This window comes from Battus philenor, unplaced genomic scaffold (assembly GCF_028537555.1).
Source record: "Battus philenor isolate CCGP_79_NKW_IND1 unplaced genomic scaffold, ilBatPhil1.0.hap1 SCAF_19, whole genome shotgun sequence".
In the NCBI taxonomy this organism is placed as follows: Eukaryota; Metazoa; Arthropoda; class Insecta; order Lepidoptera; family Papilionidae; genus Battus; species Battus philenor.
In genome coordinates this window covers 5,498,896-5,520,645 of record NW_027181681.1, presented here as the reverse complement: position 1 = coordinate 5,520,645, position 21,750 = coordinate 5,498,896, and the positions used below count along the sequence as shown (strand labels likewise).

Below are 21,750 nucleotides of genomic sequence, written 5' to 3'. Positions count from 1 at the left end.
TAGTGTAATCGCAACCATAGAGAACGATTTTGAACTTGCCAATGGGGTCAGAAGTGAAAGATCACGTTTGTATACTGTAGGTCGTTACTGGTAATACACAAATTTTTTTATCAACCACATTTAAAAACCCTTCCATTAAATAGAAAGGGCCTGTTATCTTGGATATAATTTAATCGATTTTATTTTATTTAAAAAGGTCATCGATATTAACTACCTTATATATATCTATATATATAGTCATAATATTGTGGATGTCGTACACAACAACATAACTTTCAAAGCAAACATTAAGCATTATTTTTTTAATGATTCAACTAACGACAAACTTTTAAGTTATAACACACACTAGAAATATGAGCGTAAGCATTTATGCTTACGCTCATATTTCTAGTGCTACTAGAAATAGAAACTTGTCCAATTCTACTCATAGCCATAGTTTAAATTCATTCATAATTTTTAGTCAACTCTGTCATTGAAAATGTATGCCCGAGTTGTTCCTAATGGTATCTTCTATCAATAATTGTAATTCTTCTTTATAATGTTAAATAGCGGTTACGAAATATAAATATAACAAATTTAACTATATACCTTAGTCCATAACAAAGAGATGACCATCGTATGATTTTATAACACGGCGTAAAGAAGCAAGTTATTTATGGATCCTGCACTATTTCAGAGCAAATGTTTGTTTTATAAATATAGCCATTTTTATGGTAAGACTTCTACTTGAAATTCAATTCAGTTGGTGATTTTTATATATATATTATGTGTTTTAGATAACGGCAAAATCATAAAGGCAATAAACGCTGTGTCGTACGATTCGAACAAGCGCGCAGTGCCCGTGGTGATCGAGGAACTGCAGGCATTCGCTGGGGCGGCGCCTGTGCGAGCGCTGCGAGTTGCAAGAGCAGGTCGTGACGCCGCGCGGCTCATCGCCGTCTCCGACCGCGAAGTCCTCAGCCTTCGCCTGCACCGCTGCTCTAGCGACAAGATTAGCTCCTGCTCGTAAGTACCACCCACGCTTCATCATTATTATATGCAAATCATACAAAGAAATATAAGCTAATAGCGATAGAAATATACTTCGGGAAATGTAAAACAAGTAACAAATCAAAATACAGGGTAGTTGGTTATAAATGTAAAAGTTTTAAAGGGGTGAATGTATGGGGACATACATATATAAAATATCGTCAGGAAGCTAACATGTGCTCTTATTAAAAATTCTAAAGATTTGTTTCATTCACCAATTATAGTCCTGATCGTTTCCATTCAATATCTACTCTGGAAAAGAACACCTGGAGTTAAATATTATGTAATCAATAATATAACATATATACATACAGGTTGTTTTGTGTAAAAGACTTAAATGAGTCAATGTATAGCTCATTTGTCAGCAAATGGCTTTAAAGCTTTTTACACCGATTTCCTATCTCCCTGTTTAAATATATTCCGTCCGAATTGGTAAAAAAATTAGGTACAAAAGGAGGTCTTAAAATGCTATTTCTTCCAGACAATCATTGGAAGTACTTAGTTAATAAGGAAAAAATAGAGCCGGCGGTCATCGTGTGATAGAAAGACTTAGAAATGTTTTTAAATGCGTATTACAGATTACTTATTATACATATAGCATACATGTAACTAAATACTATTATAATATATGAGCTACACATTTAAAATCATCATCATTTCACCCGATAGACGCTTATTACAAGACATAGGTCTATCCCAAAGATCACCACAATGATCGGACTTGCGCTGCTTGCATCCAGCGACTTCCGGCGACCTTGACTACGTGGTCAGTACATCTAATAGCCTACCCACGACACGTCTAGGGTAGACGTCGTAGTTGCCACACGGGCCTTTCAACCCTGGGTTGCACAGATAAAGTTCCAATACATACAAAGATAATCTGGTAGCACAAAATCTGCATGTAGCTCTATGTTGCACGAGTAGCGAAAATAAGCATACACAATGAACATTCATATGAAAATGATAGAATCCATATTCAGTGGTAATATTATGTTAATTTTTAATTATAACAGTATGTATGGCTAGACTTAAAATATGTATATTCTATTAATTAACTTGAGTTTCTTTCGCTTATTTCTCTCAGAACTGAGGCTTTTAACATCTAAATAAGTGGTATACTTGACTTCAATAAGAGTTGTAATTCATCGTGTGTTTTATAAAGATTATTTGAATATAAAAAAAATATCATCTGGGTGGAACTACAAGAATATATATTAAAACAGGGTTTATAAGACGATTTATTTGTAAGCATAAAACAAAATGTTTTTACAGTGAATGTGTTGCGCTACAAGATCCATATTGTGCGTGGGACAAACAGGCGGGCCGTTGCCGCGCATACTCGCACGGAGTCAGCCGGTGGCTGGACGAGAATTCCTTCTACCAGAGTGTCAGTACAGGAAGTCACGCCGCCTGTCCTCATAGTAAGTTTTTTTTTTGTTACGCTATGATATCGTGTGTAATCAGCCGTAAAACTCTAATCAGATGTGTCACGTCATCATATGATTATATATGACATCCCTTCGTTTTATAAGAAAAAAAAATTGCCGACATTGTGTTGCTAATCAAAATTACTCAAAATTTATTTGAGTCTTCGCATTTTCCGGATTCAATTAATAAAAGTCCAAATTAAGACGACACGTATGTATAATGTTTCTCAATTCACAACAAATTGTAGACAAAATGCATTTTTCGCGCATCAGAGCTGATTGCCGGTTGAACCTTTGTCTTTTACCTTTTTAATAACAATAAGAAATTATTAGTTTTTTTTTTAAACAAAAAACTGGAATGGTATTGGTCCTCTTGCTATTAGGTTATCAGAAAATATAATCTCATTCATTTTATTAAACGTTTGCTCCATACACTTCATTTTTACTTTTTACTTTATTTTTATCGTGTCCCTAAATTAAATAAATAAATATGTTACGTGTACATGAATTTTAATAAATTAGGCGACCAATGGACAATTTTTAAATCAAAGCACGTAACATCTCTTTAATATTTTCACTACATTGACTTCGTTAAGGAATCCAAAATCAAGCGGATTGGGTGGGACGATGTGTGAGACGTTTGATTTATTGTTATTAGCTCGATATCTTGTATTGAAGTACTCTTTTCTCGTAAATTATGAAGTGTTTGCAATGTTTTTAAGGATAATAATTTTTTTACCCATTAGAAGCACGTAACAATTCTTTTGCTAGCAACTACCAGAACGCCATACGTTCATGAAGACAGTTCATTACATTAAAAGCTTGTTGTCCACAGAAAAAAAATACTTTCTACCGATGAGCTACATATTCACTTGATCTCTTTTTAGCTTTATGTGATTTGTCTATGTTAAGCACCTACCCAAGTGAAATCTGAGGTATTTCAAGACTTAGAGATATTCTTATTCGACGTGTAAATGTTTTATAATTAAGGTCTAATAAATCAATCGAAATATTTAGTAATTTTAGTATGTCACAGAAAAAGAGTAAAATTATTATTTAATTCAAGGCAAAGATGCTGGTGCAGTTGGCGGACTAAGCTCTGGTCTGTACGACGACGCTCGCGGGGAAAACAAGGGAGAGGTTATTAACATCGTACAAGACAAAGATGGTAAAGGAAACAGCAACAACAACGAAGGTAAATCAATAAAATTCTTCTTATGACAGATGCATTTAATATATATAAAGCTGTTTAATGCTATTTTTTTGCTTAATTCATTTATTAACGTTTAGATATAGCTTAATTATGGCCAGGGCAATGTGCGTCTTCAATTGTCAAAATTTTGAATTGCGTTATCTGAAACTAATGTAAACTTATATCATGTTTTGCTATTGGCGTGCCTATTTATAACCAAAAAGAGTAACTGGTGCAAATAACTCTTGATATTAATTAATAAAATAATAATAACAAATAAACAGCCTTTTTAATTCAACACATTATTTGACATTTCAAATAACGGTAGTAATGTTAGTGAATAAATTCCTGAGGTTAGTAATCTTAAAAACTTTAGTTTATAATTATCGTAGATCAGTTACACATAAAGGCATCGTATAGATGCTTCAAGATTCGACTGTCCCTGTCTAACCTCACATGATACACTACAATCAATATTGTGCCTTGTTCGTAAGATTAGACTTTAGACTTTAAACCGATATCCAATAATATATGTTCGTTATTAAGGGGCCGTAGGAATGAACTGGGATCGTGGCTATATAGTATAGGACACTTTATTCGTTTAGGGGGTAAACATAACAAAGTTCCACAGGATATCTTAAACCATCCGTTTTCTACTCTTAAATCTAAAGTCAAAAGTTAGGGAAATACTATTATAGCGTTCGAGTGTTTTTAGTTCATTAAAACATGTGCAAGTTGTATTGTTGATTCATTTTAATGATTGATATTGTAATGTAGACGTGAAAAAATATCATAATTAAGATATTAAATAAATAAAAATTTTATTTAAAAGAACAATTGTTGAGTTGAGCCGGCTGTTCTCAACAGAACAGGGTTCCGAGCCAGTGATAACTTTTACGATTTCAAAGCGTATATAAATACTTTTAGAATTAATATATTTTGAATTTTGATTTTTTTATATTTTTATCTACATAGAGTAATTTTTAGAGACCGGTTGTGTGCATCATAGAAATAATAACAGAAAAGCTCAATTTAAAAAAAAACTAGGATCAGATTGAATTCGCATATATTGGCATCGTTCATCTTAAAGCTACGAGGGTTTCAAACGCTCCCTAATCTGAGAAGATCCGACAGTAAACTTAGATGTTTTTTGTGGCACTTTTACAGCATCATTAACACAAGAATATAGCTGTTAATTCCCAACTTTTATTATTACTTAAAAACATTTACCCTATAATAGGATCATTGACAAGTTTTTGTTTAATGAATTTTTTAAATTATTTACAATATAAGAGTATAACGTAATAGCATACACGGTTGCTCACAAAAAGGTTACTAATTATATGAAGTCTTGAGAAAGATACAACAAGCTTATCTTTATTCCTAATGCTAACTTTAAGTATGTCGCTATTTTTTTCATTAATTAATATTTGTTATACAAATATTGAGCAGGTCCTGAAGTGTTGGCAGCAGATCCTCCACCAGCGGCTTACTCAGTAGAAACGCTGGCGTTGGCGGTAGCAGCGGGGGCCCTGGCCGCTCTGGGCGCAGGTTTCGCTGCTGGATACATCTGTGGCCGCCGCTGCAAGAAGGACGATGACGACAACATGCCTTATCCCGACACGGAGTATGAATATTTTGAACAAAGGCAAAATATAAATAGGTTTGTTCTTGTCATATTATATACTGACATACTCGACAGAAGTGGAACATTCATTCTTAGTTATAAATAATTTATTAGAACCTTAATAAATATTTTTTTCAATAACTTTGTAATATTTTCTTTGATAATATTTTAGTACTTTTTGATTAACAGTATTGTATAGAAAATAAAATAGAACCATATTTTCTGGTGCATAAATATTGATGTTAAACCGACATGGAAACTGGCGACACAGCAGTCCATGTGAAAAACAGATATTTTCATGATGCAACAAACACTCAATAACCGTCCATGCGATTTATTTTTTAACATTTTAAATTTAAATAATTTTTTACCAAGTATTAGAAAAAAGGCAAAGGTGAAATCAGTGAAATCGTTCTCAAGATACGGCGAGACCAAAGTCAATAGGAATTTATTTAAATATAATACTATCTGTTCCCCGACCGCTCCTCCTTAACCCTTCTTGCGGGTGGAATTTAGAAATATCCGAAAATTCTTAGATCACCTCTCCAATCCGATAGCAATGCATAGGCCTCCGATTAGGGTGCATCGATGACATAATAAGGTCGCAGGAAATTGATGTAATCTTCATAGAAGGCCTATGCCTTGCAGTGGAAGTCTATCGGCTGACATGAATCAATGAATATATATAGATAGATAGATGTTCTATCAGTGGTTGTAATTTTTTTTTCAGAAAATCTGTTCTTAAATTATTACGTTTCAATTCTAGAATCCAGGCGGAACCAAAACTGCTTCAGCAAGTTGAAGAAGTGACGTACGCGGAGCCCGTGCTAGCGCCTCAACCCAAACCGGCGTCCCCTCGAGCCACACTCCGCAAGCATCCGCCCTACCACCCACACCACGAGACCCTGTTCCAGTTCCAGCCGGACGCGTACCGGCGCGACAACTTCGGAACCCTTCGCTCTCATCAGGTCAATGTCAGTTGCGCTCTACTTCTCTTCTTTTGCATGGCTTTACACTCACCGATATGTAGAGTTGAACTGTTTAAATTACAAGTGCAATTTGTGTCAAGTAAATTATCAAATCAATGCAATTTATATAACATTCAGCATATTAACAGAAGCGGCCCGAGCCGAGCCTCCCCGAAGAACCCCTGAGTTTCACTGCCCTATAATCAGTCGTTTCAGAAATAACAAAATATAAATAATAAAAATTGTGGTTTACTATCTGTCTCTGCAAACTTTGTACTGCCAGAAGTTATTGGCCGGTCGCATTTCAATAGAAAAAATAAATTCAAATAACAATTATCGCTATATCCAGGACGATTGGAAACAGATGTAAAGGCTGTAAATGTTTCTTGTAACATAAATGCTATACATCCACCCATTTAAAGCTTAATACCTATAACTAGTCACACTGTATGTCCAATGCTATCTTTAAATATGTATTTTATAATCATTGAAAAATTAGCTTTTTCTGTATTTAATTGCTTTTTAAATTTATTACAATATTCGAAAGTAAAATTTTTTGTAGGAAGTAATTACTAGTATTTAGTAAGTAAAGCGAATTGTTTCACTATTTCTCCGTACATTTTATTGTATTTGCAGTAGCCTTCATATTATCTGTGTTTTCCGCATGATATACTATTGTTAGAATTTCAGGAAAAGTACCCGTTGACAGGACAAGAATATAATAAAATAAGATTATTTACGGTAAATTAAAAATAAACTACTGCTTTGTCACGTCATTCACCCTGCATGTCATTTGAATCATTCGTAACATTCTATTCATACTTCATGTCTTTTAGCCTCAACGATTTTCTTAATTTTCTCTTACAAACATTTTACAAATTTTTTAATTAATATGTTGTCATACCGCCAGTTATAACCCAAGTTTAATCAAATTACTCAATCAATTTATGCATGTTAAATAATTCATTTAGCCTAAACAATTTATTTCTCTTACATTTTATACCTATAGATAAAAAAATACTTTCCATACATAAAGCTTTCACCATTTTTCTAAATCATTTGGTTATCACTTCAAAGTTTTATATAACCTACATTTAATCAGATTACTTAATTAATTTATGCATGCTACATAATTCACGGTATTCAGCCCATCGTTTTAATTTTCTTTCATTTTATATCCAAGCAATTAAAACCTAACATTTCATAGAGACGTTTTTCACGATTCTTTTTAAAATAGTGTGTTATCATATCAAAATCTTGTTTTAATCAAACTACTCAATTTTTGCATGTTTCCGTATCATATACATTACATGGCATACATTATACCATTTTCATTGTGAAAAGTATCGCAAGGCTGATGAAAAACTTTAATTTAAAAATGACGAACTTGCGATACTTTTCGCGCCAATAATTCGCCATTTTGATTTTCATGTATCATCGCACTCATATTGACTGCGGCATGTCAGTTAACGCAGGAGTATTCGGACCGCAGGGCGACGGCTACAGGCGCGGCAACGACAACGGCTTCTCGACCACGCGTTCAGTGAAGAAAGTGTACCTCTGAGAAACAAACGGGGCGGACGCGCGCGACCAAGTGCATCATCATAAGCATAATGCGCACCATCACCATACTTTGGGTGAGTTGTTTGTTATCACCTTCACTGCTTTTTAACATTATATTATAACAGAAGAATACAAAACTATTCGTTTCGTGATTAAAGTAACCTATACAGTCAATGGAATAATAATGATATATATTAAAGATTTGGATATCCGTAGACGAACAGAATTAGCTGGGTTGAGTTAAATGGACAGTTGAGGTGGCAGTAGGTAGGCGTATATTGCACAAAACAAATAATTGGAAGAACGCCGACTAGCCAACGCAGCATGGGACATGCACCCACAACATGAAGCGACGACGTGGTTTATGTCGTCGGATGACTAGCCGCTTCCAATTAATCCTATTGAAAATATATAGCAGAGGTCTTTGTCCAGCATGGGAGTACTGCAGCAGAAATGAAGACGATGATAAGAAGATCAAAATATGCGATAAAATAAACTGTCATGGAAATTACAGCCGACTCTCTTTTCTTGAAACAACAAGCAGCGGCTTCCCAAAGCAGTAAAAAGGTAGTGTGTTATGGCCTGTGCCGAGGCTTCATAGGAAGCCTTTGACCTACCTGAAAAAAAAATAGTAGGCTAAACACCCTCGTCGCCCTGCCCTCTCTCACCAGCGAAATCTGCAAATACCACATGAGCAGCAGTAAAAGTCGGGTAAAATAAAATTAAATTCAAATTAATATTATCTTTATTCACGTAGGCTTTTACACACGTTTTTGAATCGTCGATTATTTTAACATTATTAGTAGTAAGCTATCACCGCCTCAGAATACTGATCTGCTGAGAAGAGCCGACCAGAAACTCAACAGTTGCTCTTCTTAAAGGAAATTTAACACTTTGATGCATACATTATATCAACTAAGTCACTGAAGCTACCAGCGAAGTTTCACCCATTTCCATCAACCGGAAACTTTTGAATGCTATAACAAAATTTATTTAACAGGCTTTTAATTTTAGATTTAAAACTAATAAAAAGAAGGTCCATACCCTTACCCATATACCCTTAGACCCATGTTTATATCATGAATAGCATGCATCAGTGCAGCTTTTGAGCGGCTACGTTTTATTTTTTCTTTGTTTTCTGTGTAAAATAAATGTTGAAGATGTGATTGCAGTGTCGCAGCGCAGTAGCGGCTCGGGTTCAGGCTCAGGTAGCGGTGGCGGCTCATCGTCGTCGCCGTCGCCGCCGTCGTCGTCTCCGTCGCCATCAGGCGAACGGCCGCCGACGCCCCCGCCGCCTGCGCCGCAGCCCTGCGCGTACATCTACCGCAACTAGCCGCCCCGAACCGCCCCGTACTGCCCTGGTGATCCCATCGCACCGAAAGACAAACGAACACTAAATTGTTCAAATTTACAAAGAGACTGCTTTTTTCGGCTCGATCGCCGACAAATTACGTTGATTGTAAACAATTTTATCATATACTAAGTTTTGTCCTTCACCGATGAACCTTAAAATGTTTTTAATGTTCTCCATACACGATATCGTACAAGGCTGCCTGTTAAAATCATTAGATATTCGACTCCAGTGATACATGACATATAATGTGCATAACTAAATTCGAAGCCGTTGTTAAATAAATAATGTCTGAAACATTCTTCCATGATTATTGCCCATTAATTGAATCTCACCGATCATAAGTGTTGACAAAAAAATTAAATATTTTTTTTAAAAGACGGAACAATATTATCGATGGACGTATGTATGATGAATAATGTAACAAATTTGTAGATTGTTTAGATATACATAGTTTACGAATATTTTAGGGGAAAATATAAGTTTTGTTGGTAAAGTGTTGAATAGATGTCGTGACGTTGTGAATCATTGCAAGTTCTATTATTTCGACAACGGTGTTGCCATTTCGACAGTTATCCATACAATGCGTAGACCACAAGTTAATAAACCTTGCAATGGCTACAAGTCACTTTTCATTATTACCTTTAGTAGTACGTCATTAATTAATAATTCATCTTAATGCGAATGGTAACAGAATGTAACACTGCAACATTAACGATAGTGCCATTCGTTGTCTATGACTACATTGTTTTTTAATTTCCCATGAAAACTTGCAATTCTTCGTAAAGTACAATATTGCTTACTTTGTAGATTTTTTAAATTATTTAAAATATTCAACATAACCTCAAAGCTTGTACTGTATCTAAGTGCTTTCTGAACGCTTTATAGACTGCTATCATTGAAGTTGTTATGTTACAAGAAAGATCGCATGTAACTTTAGGATTGAAACCGGCGATTATAAAAGACAAATGAATTATATTTACCGTGTATAAATTATAAGTAAAGTTCTGATACTTATTCATTCATTAAAGTGCTTCTTATGGGTGTATCTAGAGTATTAGGAGATCGTTTTGATAATTATTCGATAATGTTATAGAGTTAGCAATTATATATACATAGTTATAGAGCATAAGTGGGCACTGTGTTGCCACATTGCCAATTTAGATTGTTGGTGCGCCATTGTAAAGCTACTGTGATCCGTTGATCATATACATTATATATACATACATTCTGGTAACGCGACACCCCTGTTTAGAACGACGGTCGTTGATATAAATTTTGAACAATCCATAAAAGTGGGCCAAACGTTATAACTGTCTCTTCTAAAAATGGTTCCTGTTGCTGTTGTATTATCGCAAACGGGATACGAGTTGTTATTGATATAGCGCTTTTCAGTGATTAGTCTGATATACTGGAGACGTTTTATAAAAAATGGATAGTGTTCAAAGCTACCATCCACTATTGTTGACAATTGAATGTGTGTAAAGAAAATGTCAATTCTATTTGTAATAATGACCTAGTGCCTAAGTGGATGTGGCAGAATTGTAATTTATATTACAATAAGTGACGTTTTATTTCGGACTGAGGTTAGCGCGGACGTTAGAACGCCGTTAGACTGTATAGCAGTTTCAATAGCTCCGCGAAAATCCGGAAAAGTTAAGATTCTTACGCCATAGTGTTAGAGGCAAACCTGAGATTGCCTTGATAATGATTTTGTTAATATTTTATAACGTACCAAAGATGCCATGACGTTTAAGGTAAATTATTTATTTATAGTTGTAATCTATATAACATAATTAGCGACGACGAACATTTATTTATTGTGGATTTAACTGCCAATTCAATTAAAAAATAAACGCACATGTATTGGTTTATATTCGTCATTAATTTATAAGTAGAAGCTTCTGTATACGGCCAGAATTATCGCGAACTATTGTCGGTACAGAAAATAGTATTCCATGTTTAAAATGTGCGCTTTTAAGCTCGTATTCAAATTAAAAACTGGCATGTTACGTACATGACTAAATTTTAAGTAATTTAAACTGGTTTACTATTTTTAATATCTGTGGAAGAGAGAGTACAGATCACTTATAAACATACGTAAGGGATGCTAGAGTGTATATGTAAATAGCAAGTTCCGTACTGTAATTCGTCGACGACATTTCGTCAAGTAAATAGTTGTAAGCACTAGGACTAAGCGCAAAAACTTTTTGAACGTAACTTGTTAACAATTGTTTTTTTTAATAATTAAATATATTGATATAATGTACAATAACCATTTCTACGTTTAAATTACTGAACCACCTTTTTATACTCATAAATTTAATTGTAATAATTACCATGCCTAGAAATTCTCGTATACTAAGCGTAATTTATTAATTTATGAGAATATTGAAAATTATATTAGATTGTATGGTACGTACAGTAGTTTATACTATATATAGACAGCTTAATTTTTTTCAAGAGTCGAAGCCTTAGCATTAGACATTGAAGACTTTTATTATAAAAGTAAATAGTAACTTTAATTACAAATGATACATTTTAATTAAGATCTGCAATTTTTATTAAACAATAGCGTTAAAATATAGCGCATTTATGTCACGTTGTTCTCGAAATAACATAATATATATTCGTATATATTCGTAAATGAATATTATTGGAGTTGCGTTCTGACAAGCATCTATGTAGACGTTGCTATACTGAAACGATCGTTGCTACTAGCGCCAAATATATCACAAAAGCTCGTTACAACTTGTTAACTTTGTTTTGCTTTACGCATTCAGTATAATCATTTATTTAAAAACGCTTACCGTTACATTAATTTGAACGTAATTAAAATATTCAGTAGCAACCGTCGTTCCATTATCGAGAAAGAAAGGAAAAATTATAGCAGGATGTGCAATATTTTTCTACTTCTGTAAACTTCTTTGGTCATTCTACTTTATGGTGTTATATAAATAAATACGACCTCAAATTTAAATGTCAGATTAAAGAATAAAAACAAATATCAGCCCTCAAATGTCGAAATTTTTAAATCTCATATAATTGTATAACAGTATATCTAGTTTTGCGTACTCATTTATTATTTGTTTACATATCACACAACAATTTTAATTTTTGATTACAGTCGTAATAATTTATGGCAATTAAGTACACTGCCAATGTTTATACAACGAACGTGCAATGGCTAGAGATAGATAACTGTTAATAATACACTCAATATTTAGACAAGATCTATCCAAACAAAATTTTTGTGAAAAAATTCCACATTTGAATTTGGGGCTATACAAAGAAATGTATTAAAACAGACGACGTGAACAGTAACTACGGGAAGTGCCTAAATTTACCTGTGTAGCTTTTATTATGTATTATCAATACTAATTCCCTTTATATTAAATATTAATAACCAGTCAGTTTGAAGCACCGGCTAACTACCGCCCATTAGACTTTGAAAAAAAAATAGTTGTCAAATGTCCTTCAATTGAAGCATAGTCATTGGTACGGAAAATAATTCTGAATCTCTTAATATATATGTATAGACATGATGATTTTTTGAAGTAATTAAAACACATTTTTTGACAGTTCTACTTATTCAGTGCTGCAATATTAAAATAATTACTACCACAAACAAATATTCGAGGAAATACTAAAATAAATACGAAAACAAACCAATTAAATATGTATTCTCCCACATATATGTATGTCTTTTTACAATTAAACTACTGATTCCGGCACTCGAATAATCTGTAAATTGTTGATCCAATCAACTCCAAGTCCGACATTGTGGTAGCGGTAGTTTAAAAAAATCTATATACCATTCAATAAAATAAGTTACCTTCTCATCTACATAGACTAACTTTTAATATTAATCTCTTACGTTAAGACCGCATTGGTTTGCTTTTTAGACACTCCATAGGATTAAGTAGGGGTTTTATAAAAAAAATATTAATAATGCAAATGCAGTGATAAGAACGTTACACCATATTCGCTGCCCGTATTTATAGAGTGCAATTTTTTTATAACTAGAAACAAATAGATTGTTGAACACTGTTCAGTGAAATATGAAAGATATTGGCCCTGGTGCATAGCTCTTACATATTTCACTTCCATTGTTTCAATTGTTATGATCATTTTCACATTAAAATATTAATATATGCTAAATATTTTAGCAAAGGATAAAATGTATTCCTTTTCTTTAGTAAATAAAATATTGAAACTTGATAAACTGTTTTAATAAAGAATCCTGTTCTGATTTATTCTGCTTTTGTAGCGAACTATACCAAAAACTCGTTACTTACCTTACTCAGATTGTTAGACTAACTATTTACTAGAGATAGGCAGTTTTAAATCATCGCAGCTATTTTATAATCGCTAGACAAAATTATAACATTCTTACATCCCACGACATAGCAATCCTTCTACTTCCACAATTTTGTAAGTCAGAGAGACTAATGCTGTCAAAAAAATTGAAGACATTTTAGGTGTAGCTAACTATAGGAATAAAGACAAGTTCTCTATCCTTACTAAAACAATTTCGTACCTATTCGAACGTTTGTTTTTAACGCACCTTAATTAGTTATCGCTAACCTATGGGATAAATTGTGCATTTTTTGGTATTAGGTCATCCGCCAAATACTGTATAAGGAACTTAAGAATTTATTTTACGAAAATATACAGAATCCAGCATGCAAAAACCTATAACAGTTTTTTTTACATAAGTTTTTTGTTTTAATTCATTGTTAGCAGATTTTTTGGTATGGTTGTATGACCCTTAATTGAAATCGATCAAAGTAAACATAAAAGTTTTATAAATTCATCATAATATAATTTAATACAAATTATTCTTTACTATAGATACTTAACAATGTAAATTAAAAACTAGAAGCTTTAATTTCTAGTTTTATAATAGTATCAAACTGGAAGTATTTTATTAGTTTATTGAGATTAATTTTATTGAGAGAGATACATGTAAAGTTAAATGATTTAATATATTTAATTGCACATAATACATATAAATATATCACTATAAACAAATATTTTTCTAAAGATATTTTCTTCAGCAAATTTAAAAAACCATGATAACACTCCATGTAAATGTAAAAATTCTTTTGTAATTTTGGCACTGCTTTCTCCCAGCACATCTGCGCAGCTTAAAGTTCCTTCTCATTATTAAAATAAAATCTGCATAATGTTTACCATGAACGAAGGAATATACTTGTGTTCGTGTTAATTATTTATCTCTACTGAGTTCAAACCTCAGCGCCCCTCGTTAGTCTGTTTGACAACACATCGCAGGTAATATATGAAAAAGTTGTGATTTCCACATTACATTTTAGCAAATTAGAATTAATTAAATAAAAAATCTGTTTATACATGTCCAATTTTTTAAATTAAATGTTGTAATTTTTTCTACGTACTGCAAATAATTTTTCTGGTGTAAACAGCCTTGTATCCAAACCAAGTTCCAATTAAGTAAAAAAAATGTGTTATAGTCTAATGTCAAAATGTCATTACAGATATTTGATGGGATTTAATTTATGATTTTAATTGAATATTATTACAAAATTAATCATGGAAAATAGTTTCCAAAATAAGTTTTTCTTTAATTATAAGGATATAATTGTAGACGAAATAGCCTTAGAAGGTCTCGATGGAATTGGCTTTAAATTATTATGGAAAAGGATAGAAAAACGAATTGCATCAACAGTAACACAAAAAATGAAACAACGATATTGGAAATTTATTATAGATTTTAAAAATTTATCATTTTATAAAACCCTAGAACCAATGGTTAATATAGAAATCAAAGACAGATTTTCAATTGTTCATGAAGATTCAGGACAACTTCTCGATCCGGTAAGATTTACTGTAAATAACTAATATCTACTGATTATATATGGATAACGTTAGATAATTGTAACGTTAAAAACAAAACCTGAAGAATTTTTCATACATCTACATTAAATAATTCACCCTTTCCTTACAAGACATTCCCATACTGCTTATAATTTCTTAAATGATGTATTGTTATCAAGAGTTTAATCCTGCTATTGCGTTTCAAAATTTGAACTTGTAGATGTGTTTTTTAAAAAATAGTATATAGTAATAGGACATTAGCAGTATAATTCTCAAAAAAAATATATTCCTTTGTTGCTTACTTACTTAACATACATGTTTTTTACATTACTTACTAAAGTGAACTTTCTCAAAGCTCACCCTGTATTAACTTATTGTATAAGTACCAAAATAGTCACTTTATATGCTTTTTTCAACATAGTTTTTGATTAAATACATATATAAACTTATTTCAGGTTGATTATTTAGATGGACCTTATGAATACACTCCTGTAGAAAATGAATATGGATCTTCAGTCCATTACAAAAATAGAGTGTTGATAAATAAATATGAATTACACACACTGTCACTTGAGAATGTATTAGAAAAATATGGAGACTGTCTCGCTATTGTTGCAACATTAGAAGAGCGATGGAACGCCCTGGCTGGACATGTTCCAATTTCATATTTGTCACAACTTTCTGTAGCACATTATTGTATATTAGAATTAGTTGGTAAAGCTCGTGCAAATGTTAGTACTCTTTCAAAACTATTATTTTTCAGATGAAATAAATTAGGTATTTGGATACCTAACTTTTATTAATTGCTTGACAAAATATCAGTTACTTTATTCATTCAAAGGCTTTTCTTGTTTTGTAATAAAAGTTTTTAATTGCTTTGCTATGTATATATGTTTTCTTAATTATTTTACTGTCTAATAGATCTTATTCTTAATATCCATTATTTTGCCTTTGTTCTTAAAAGCTTACTTAAAAACTTTGTAAGATCAAATGTTTTATTACAAAACAGAAAAGACAAAGAAAATTTAATTAATTGATTAATATTTTTAGGGCCAAATGACTGTGGGCAATACAAATTTAACAAAAATAATGAAAGATCCTAAGCATCTTTTTTACATCAGGAAACATTTACAAGATTTAGGTTTAGTTAGAACACAGTGCCATACTCAGATTGTACAAGGCAGAGGTATGAAAAGTATATTACTCAGGCTAAAGAGATTTCATCAACCAGTCCTTCTCTCATCACCTAAAGTCGGAAAATTATACAACCTTATGGAATACTTGAAAAAAAAACCAGATCACTCTGAAAAAGTTGATTTATTGATAAAAACTGGTTATTTAAATCAGCAGCAAAGCAAAAGACTTCAAAAGACTATTAATGTCTTTCATTTTGTAAGTAGTTGTTATTATAACAAATAACTTATAACTTGGTTCATACTACTATTTTTACAATTTCTATTGATCTCACAATATAGAATGCCATAGATCTGCTTGACTTGATGGTAAGCAGTGGCCTGGGTGGGTACCTGTAACACCAAAGATTACTTGTGACTAAAAAAATTACTGTCAATGAGGTAATTTATTTGTCACTAAAATATTATTGTAATTTTAAATATTGCACCAAATGAAGTAGTAATATAAAAAAACCACATTTTTACTAATTAGTGCTACCATAAGTTAGTACTAACTAGAAATAATGTGCTTCCACACTCCCACGCCGCTAGAGTACATCCATGTCCCTTCAAGTGTTCAAATATTTTACTGCATTACAAGTTATGTGGCATTTCTTCCATTTATATTTTTTGTTAAAATTTTAATTTGCACATAAGGAACACTATAAATTGATATAAGACGAAATATTTATCAGGAAGAAAAGGAGGTGAAGAGTGATGATATTTCAAAAAACAGAAGACAGAAGGTTAAAAAAAAATATATCACTTTGGAAATGTCAAGTGAAGAATCAGACCAATCGGATGATGATACAAATATAATTCCCTTAGAATGCCAGTACAAAGTAGGAATAAGCTTGTTAAGGCAGGCATATGAAAGATTCTTGGAGGCAGGTCTTAAAGGATTAACTCAAATAGAACTAGCTCAAATATTGGGTGTGGAATTTTACACAAGCAGAACAATTTGCAGAACTCTAAAATCGAAAAATATTGTGAAAGAATTTTTAGAAGATAAAGGCAGACAAAGAACTGCAAGGTGATACCATTACACAGCAATTTTATTGATAACCTTTCATTATCCAAGAAATGTCTTAATGTTTAATAATACAAATATTGTATATTTTCATAATCAGTTGAAATGTTTGTCTGGGGATGTTCCAGTTTTTTTTTTATTTTATTCTCTACAATCAGTTACAAGCTTTTATTAAATTTCTAAATCAGGTTTTGATTGTTTTGTAAATTAACCATTCCCCACAATGTGACATCTCTTTTAACAATGTAAGTTCATTTCAAATTGCACTATTGGCTTAATCATTTTAAACAGAATGCAATCTTTGTTTGTGTAAATGAGAGATGTTCCAGATTGAAAAAATACTCAGATAAAAATAATTAATTATCTAATGTTAAAAATAAACAATAAATTTCCTTGATTCTAGTTTCAAAATAATAACACAGTCAATATGATAATGGCAGCCTTTTTATCTAGTATACCTTTCATAACATAAAAGATAAACATACCAATGTTTTACAGGTACATTGCAGTAGCTGCTACTGCTGAAATAGATAATCAGTATGCTGAAGAAAAAAAGAAATTATTAGAGTTCATGAACACTTCTACTAATGAAAAAAATGAAGAAGTGCCTACAAAAAAAATTAGATTAGATGAAAAACATGAAAATGACGATTCTGATAATCTAGATACTGACATAACAGAAATAAAAATTATTGATGGATTAGAAAATATGTCAAATGAGTCTTTGCTTAATGCTAAAAAAAATCCAACGTTAAGACAACTGAAGTTCGCAAATGGACTTTTAAAGGTTGTTAGAGAAAAACGAGCAGTTTCAGGATATCAAACCTTAAGCACCTTTGTATCTAAAGAAACAGGCGAGCCACCCATGGATACAAAGGCATTAAAATTGTTTGTTCAAAAATTAGTTAGAGATGAACAAGTAAAAATGTACAAAATAAAATGGCCTGGATTTCATCAGAAATATACAACCCTTGTCTGTGATCCACATATGAAAAGCAATGACCCTGTCATTAAGGCTAAGTACAAAGAAATAAGTATGAAAGCACTTACTAGCAAAAAAACTAAAGTCAAGAGAGCTTTAACAGAAAGTGTTTCACGGCCTTTATCTCAATTTGCATATCCTAGATACATGAAAATACAGAAATTACATGAACTTGTCATCAGTGTGGTTTATTTTAATGATATTAAAATTGAATTACCTGAAGGATTTGCTACTGTTCTCAGTATTGTTCCACATATGACTGTTGGGTTTGCTGTAGGAAACATAAGCAATGTTGCTATATCAGATATATCTCACATGAAAATCAATGATAATTTACTTGGTATCAAGCTAAAAGATGCGCCAGCTGACTTATATGAAAGAATATTGCAATCAAAGAGTTTACAAAATTCAATTAGGTTTAATCTCAAAGCATTAGCTATGTTGGGCCTCATTCAGCTAGTGTCAGAGACAGCTCCCTTTCCCTCTATTGATTATGAGGGTAATCTTTTAAGCTACTTATTTTACGTTAATCGTAGAGCCAAAATATTAGATACTACTGGAGTTTGGCCTAAACAAAACATTGATTTACAAAAACTTGAAAAGTCTTATTTCTTTAAAACATTTGAGGATGTAACTAATTACTGGACTGATGTTTATAATATTAGTACAAGTACGAATGTCGAAATAGTGATAAAGCGCGACCGTAAAAAGATTAAACCACCCGTAAGAAAAGCAGAGGAAGTACTATTGTATGACAATGGTGAACGTTATGGTGATGGGTTGGGACCATGTGCATACGACTCAAGTTTCTTTATGGACATTCCCCGATTGTGGCGCACATATTACATAAGAAGTGCTAAAATTAGTCAACAACCGATACGTAGAAAGAAAAAGGTAAAGAAAAATAAAGTTGAAGTGACGAAAGCACCCAAAATGAAAGCGAAGTTAAAGAAAAAGCCTCCTAAATCTACATTAAATGAAATAACATTTAACAGGCGTAGACGAAGAAAACAACCTGAAATGTCAATTAAATGGTCTAAGTGGGAAGACAAAATTATAATGTTATGTAAAGCGGCCATTATCATAATGAGCCCCACATCACACCCAGATTGCTTAAAAGTAAGAAATACTGTGGCCAGGGAGATATTGTATGAAAATGATGAGAAAAAAACAGCAAGTGCTTGCCACAGAAGAGCCGCAGCCATAGAATCAAGCTCAACTCTGATGCATGAAAAAGAGTGCATATTGAATGAGGTGAGGCGACATCGAGATATTTTACATAAATACGAAGGTTTATTGAGAAGGCTACGAACTAGATACTCTGCAAACCTAGGCAGACTGTTCAAAGAATGTAGGCTTCCTATGTTAGAATTAATATGGACTATGTGTCTCATATCCAGAAGGCAATCATTTACACAGAGAGTCCCTTGTATTGCGGTTGACCTTGAAGAATTTAACAAAAACTATATAATAACTGTATCATCATCCACCAAAATGTACAACATGTATAAAACACCTGTTTCTGAACCTGTCCTTGCATCACTTAAAGAAGGAATTATTATGACAACAATGTTGTCTTTCGAAAACACTATCAACTCTGACACAGCTTCTAAAATTTACGCAATATTTAAAAAACATCCTGAAGTGCTTCTGCGAACAGCTCTTGAACAATTAAGAAAAAGTGGGGCCATATCTGCAAGAGAGAAAATATTAAACAATCTCTTGCATAGAATTCAAATTGAAGACATTGTACAATCTTCCTATAAAATATCCGCGTTTTATCAACGCAGATGGCTTTGTAGACTTAATTCGGAATTCATAGAACTATTAGGAGACAGTTTAGAAATGGAAATACCCTTAGAAGGTGTTAAGGGGTCCCCAGAAATTAACTGTTTATTTTGTGAATTACTTACATGTGATATCATAGATATCATATCGATCACAACGCCATCTATATCTGGTTATTCTGGTTCTATAATGCAAGAGGAACAATTAAATGTAATTGATATTGAAAATAAATTTTCACTTAAATCTGGTTTGGCGGGTTGTAAACCCAAAGTGAACATTAAAAAATTCTCAGAATTATATAAAGGAATTGACATTGTTGAATGTATAAAAGAGCTAAACAGGTAAGCATACATTTATTTCAATATTAAAAAATAATATCAGACATATAAATATTTAAAACAGCATCACTGATAATCATTACAATTTTCAGTTACATTATTGTTAATAATTGCACCCAATGTGAGGAAAATTTAGAAGACGAAATATTTGCACATTTGAAACAAATAGGTGAAAAAGGCTGTACATTTCAAGATTTACAAGTTTGTATTATCGTTATATTTTTCAACATTATTATTCAATTATAAATATTATGTTAAAACATTTTAAACTTTATTTTAAACATCTTAATTAAAAATTTCATTTATATATAAACTTCTTTCAGGAACAATTATCGTATGACACTGAATCACTTTATAAGAAATTAACTGAATTTGAATTAAAAAATGTCATTACGCGAGTTGGTTATTACGAGAACCGAATTATTCTAACAGAGTTCTTCAGATTCTGGAGTTTGTCTGTGGAAGAAGACAAGAATATTTTACCTGTACCGTGGTTATCACTAGACTATGATGTCAGATTCGATATATTATTCAAATGGGCTGGAATGATTGTAAATAAGATTTTTGAATGCCCTGGATGTTCGATAGCCCTTTTATCAGAGAACTGTGAAATGCTATCATACAGAGCAGTTCAAGATATATGCATGTTTCTACAAAAATGTGAGTGTGTGAAACTTAACTGCATAAAAATTCCAGAACCCGACCTATTCTCGGATAACTTGCCTCCTCTAGAATTAACAGAATTCAACAAATATGAATCACCTCACAATATTTTGGTTTTTCCAACAAAAGATATTTTTACTAAATACGCTTTCATAAGAAAAAAGATTTTTGATAAAGTATCAGAGGCAAATTGCATGTAAACTTTAAAAATAGGAAAATTTTTGTTATAAGTCCTTCAGTGTTTTATATGAAAACTCAGTTACTGTTTCTCATGCTCACACTGTAAACTCATAATTACGCCACTATATATGTAATCCAATATATACATGGGATGTGAATAGTTCATTTATTGCTCTTTTAACTTGATTTGGCACGTTAAATCTAAACCTTGTGATATTACTTTTGATTTACTTGGACAAACTGTTATAGCTTTATTTACTTAAGCAAGTAATAAATATATCAATGAACTTTAAAGTTTTTTAGTTACACATTGTTTAACCATTAATTACTAATATAAAAAGAGTTAAGGAAAATGGATTTTCAAGCAGAAATTTGTGCTTATGTGAAAAAAAATGAATTTATATGGAATGAAAGTTTTAAAAGAAAATTTATTAAGCACATCTCTGTCATACAGATATCGATTCATCTATTTTATAAAAACTCTGTGATAAAATAGCAAATAATTTTCCTCGTTCACGTTACAGTTTCTGAAATTTAAATCTGCAATTATTTAGCATTTTTTTTATTTAGCATAATGCACAAAA

At 32.1% G+C, this 21,750-nt stretch overlaps 2 protein-coding genes across 3 annotated transcripts in view; both read left to right on the top strand.

Moving 5' to 3' along the window:
• Sema1a (semaphorin 1a) overlaps positions 1 to 13,326 on the top strand; it is a 389,847-nt gene extending 376,521 nt beyond the window's left edge. Inside the window, exons 12-18 of one of the 2 annotated variants that reach the window (XM_068763984.1) lie at positions 777 to 1,005; positions 2,302 to 2,450; positions 3,523 to 3,651; positions 5,101 to 5,311; positions 6,042 to 6,249; positions 7,736 to 7,880; positions 8,979 to 13,326. In XM_068763984.1, the coding sequence (XP_068620085.1) occupies positions 777 to 1,005; positions 2,302 to 2,450; positions 3,523 to 3,651; positions 5,101 to 5,311; positions 6,042 to 6,249; positions 7,736 to 7,807 (998 nt within the window). In that variant the 3' untranslated portion in view covers positions 7,808 to 7,880; positions 8,979 to 13,326. Of the gene's footprint in view, positions 1 to 776; positions 1,006 to 2,301; positions 2,451 to 3,522; positions 3,652 to 5,100; positions 5,312 to 6,041; positions 6,250 to 7,709; positions 7,881 to 8,978 lie in introns of those variants that run through there. The other variant, XM_068763983.1, reaches the window with a different exon arrangement.
• A 1,360-nt stretch (positions 13,327 to 14,686) lies between these two features.
• LOC137921289 (uncharacterized) lies at positions 14,687 to 21,397 on the top strand. Its single transcript, XM_068763955.1, has 7 exons — positions 14,687 to 15,013; positions 15,469 to 15,744; positions 16,064 to 16,405; positions 16,881 to 17,218; positions 17,714 to 20,326; positions 20,416 to 20,524; positions 20,647 to 21,397. Exons 1-7 carry the CDS (start codon positions 14,729 to 14,731, stop codon positions 21,184 to 21,186), a joined length of 4,503 nt encoding a protein of 1,500 aa, XP_068620056.1. The 5' UTR covers positions 14,687 to 14,728; the 3' UTR covers positions 21,187 to 21,397.
• Positions 21,398 to 21,750: the final 353 nt, after the last annotated feature.

Bases quoted from the DNA above. Each gene is read 5' to 3' on its own strand.
- LOC137921289 (XM_068763955.1), top strand. From the start codon at position 14,729: ATGGAAAATAGTTTCCAAAATAAGTTTTTCTTTAATTATAAGGATATA. The intron at 20,327-20,415 runs GTAAGCATACAT...TACAATTTTCAG, and splicing joins TGTATAAAAGAGCTAAACAG to TTACATTATTGTTAATAATT. The intron at 20,525-20,646 runs GTTTGTATTATC...AACTTCTTTCAG, and splicing joins GTACATTTCAAGATTTACAA to GAACAATTATCGTATGACAC.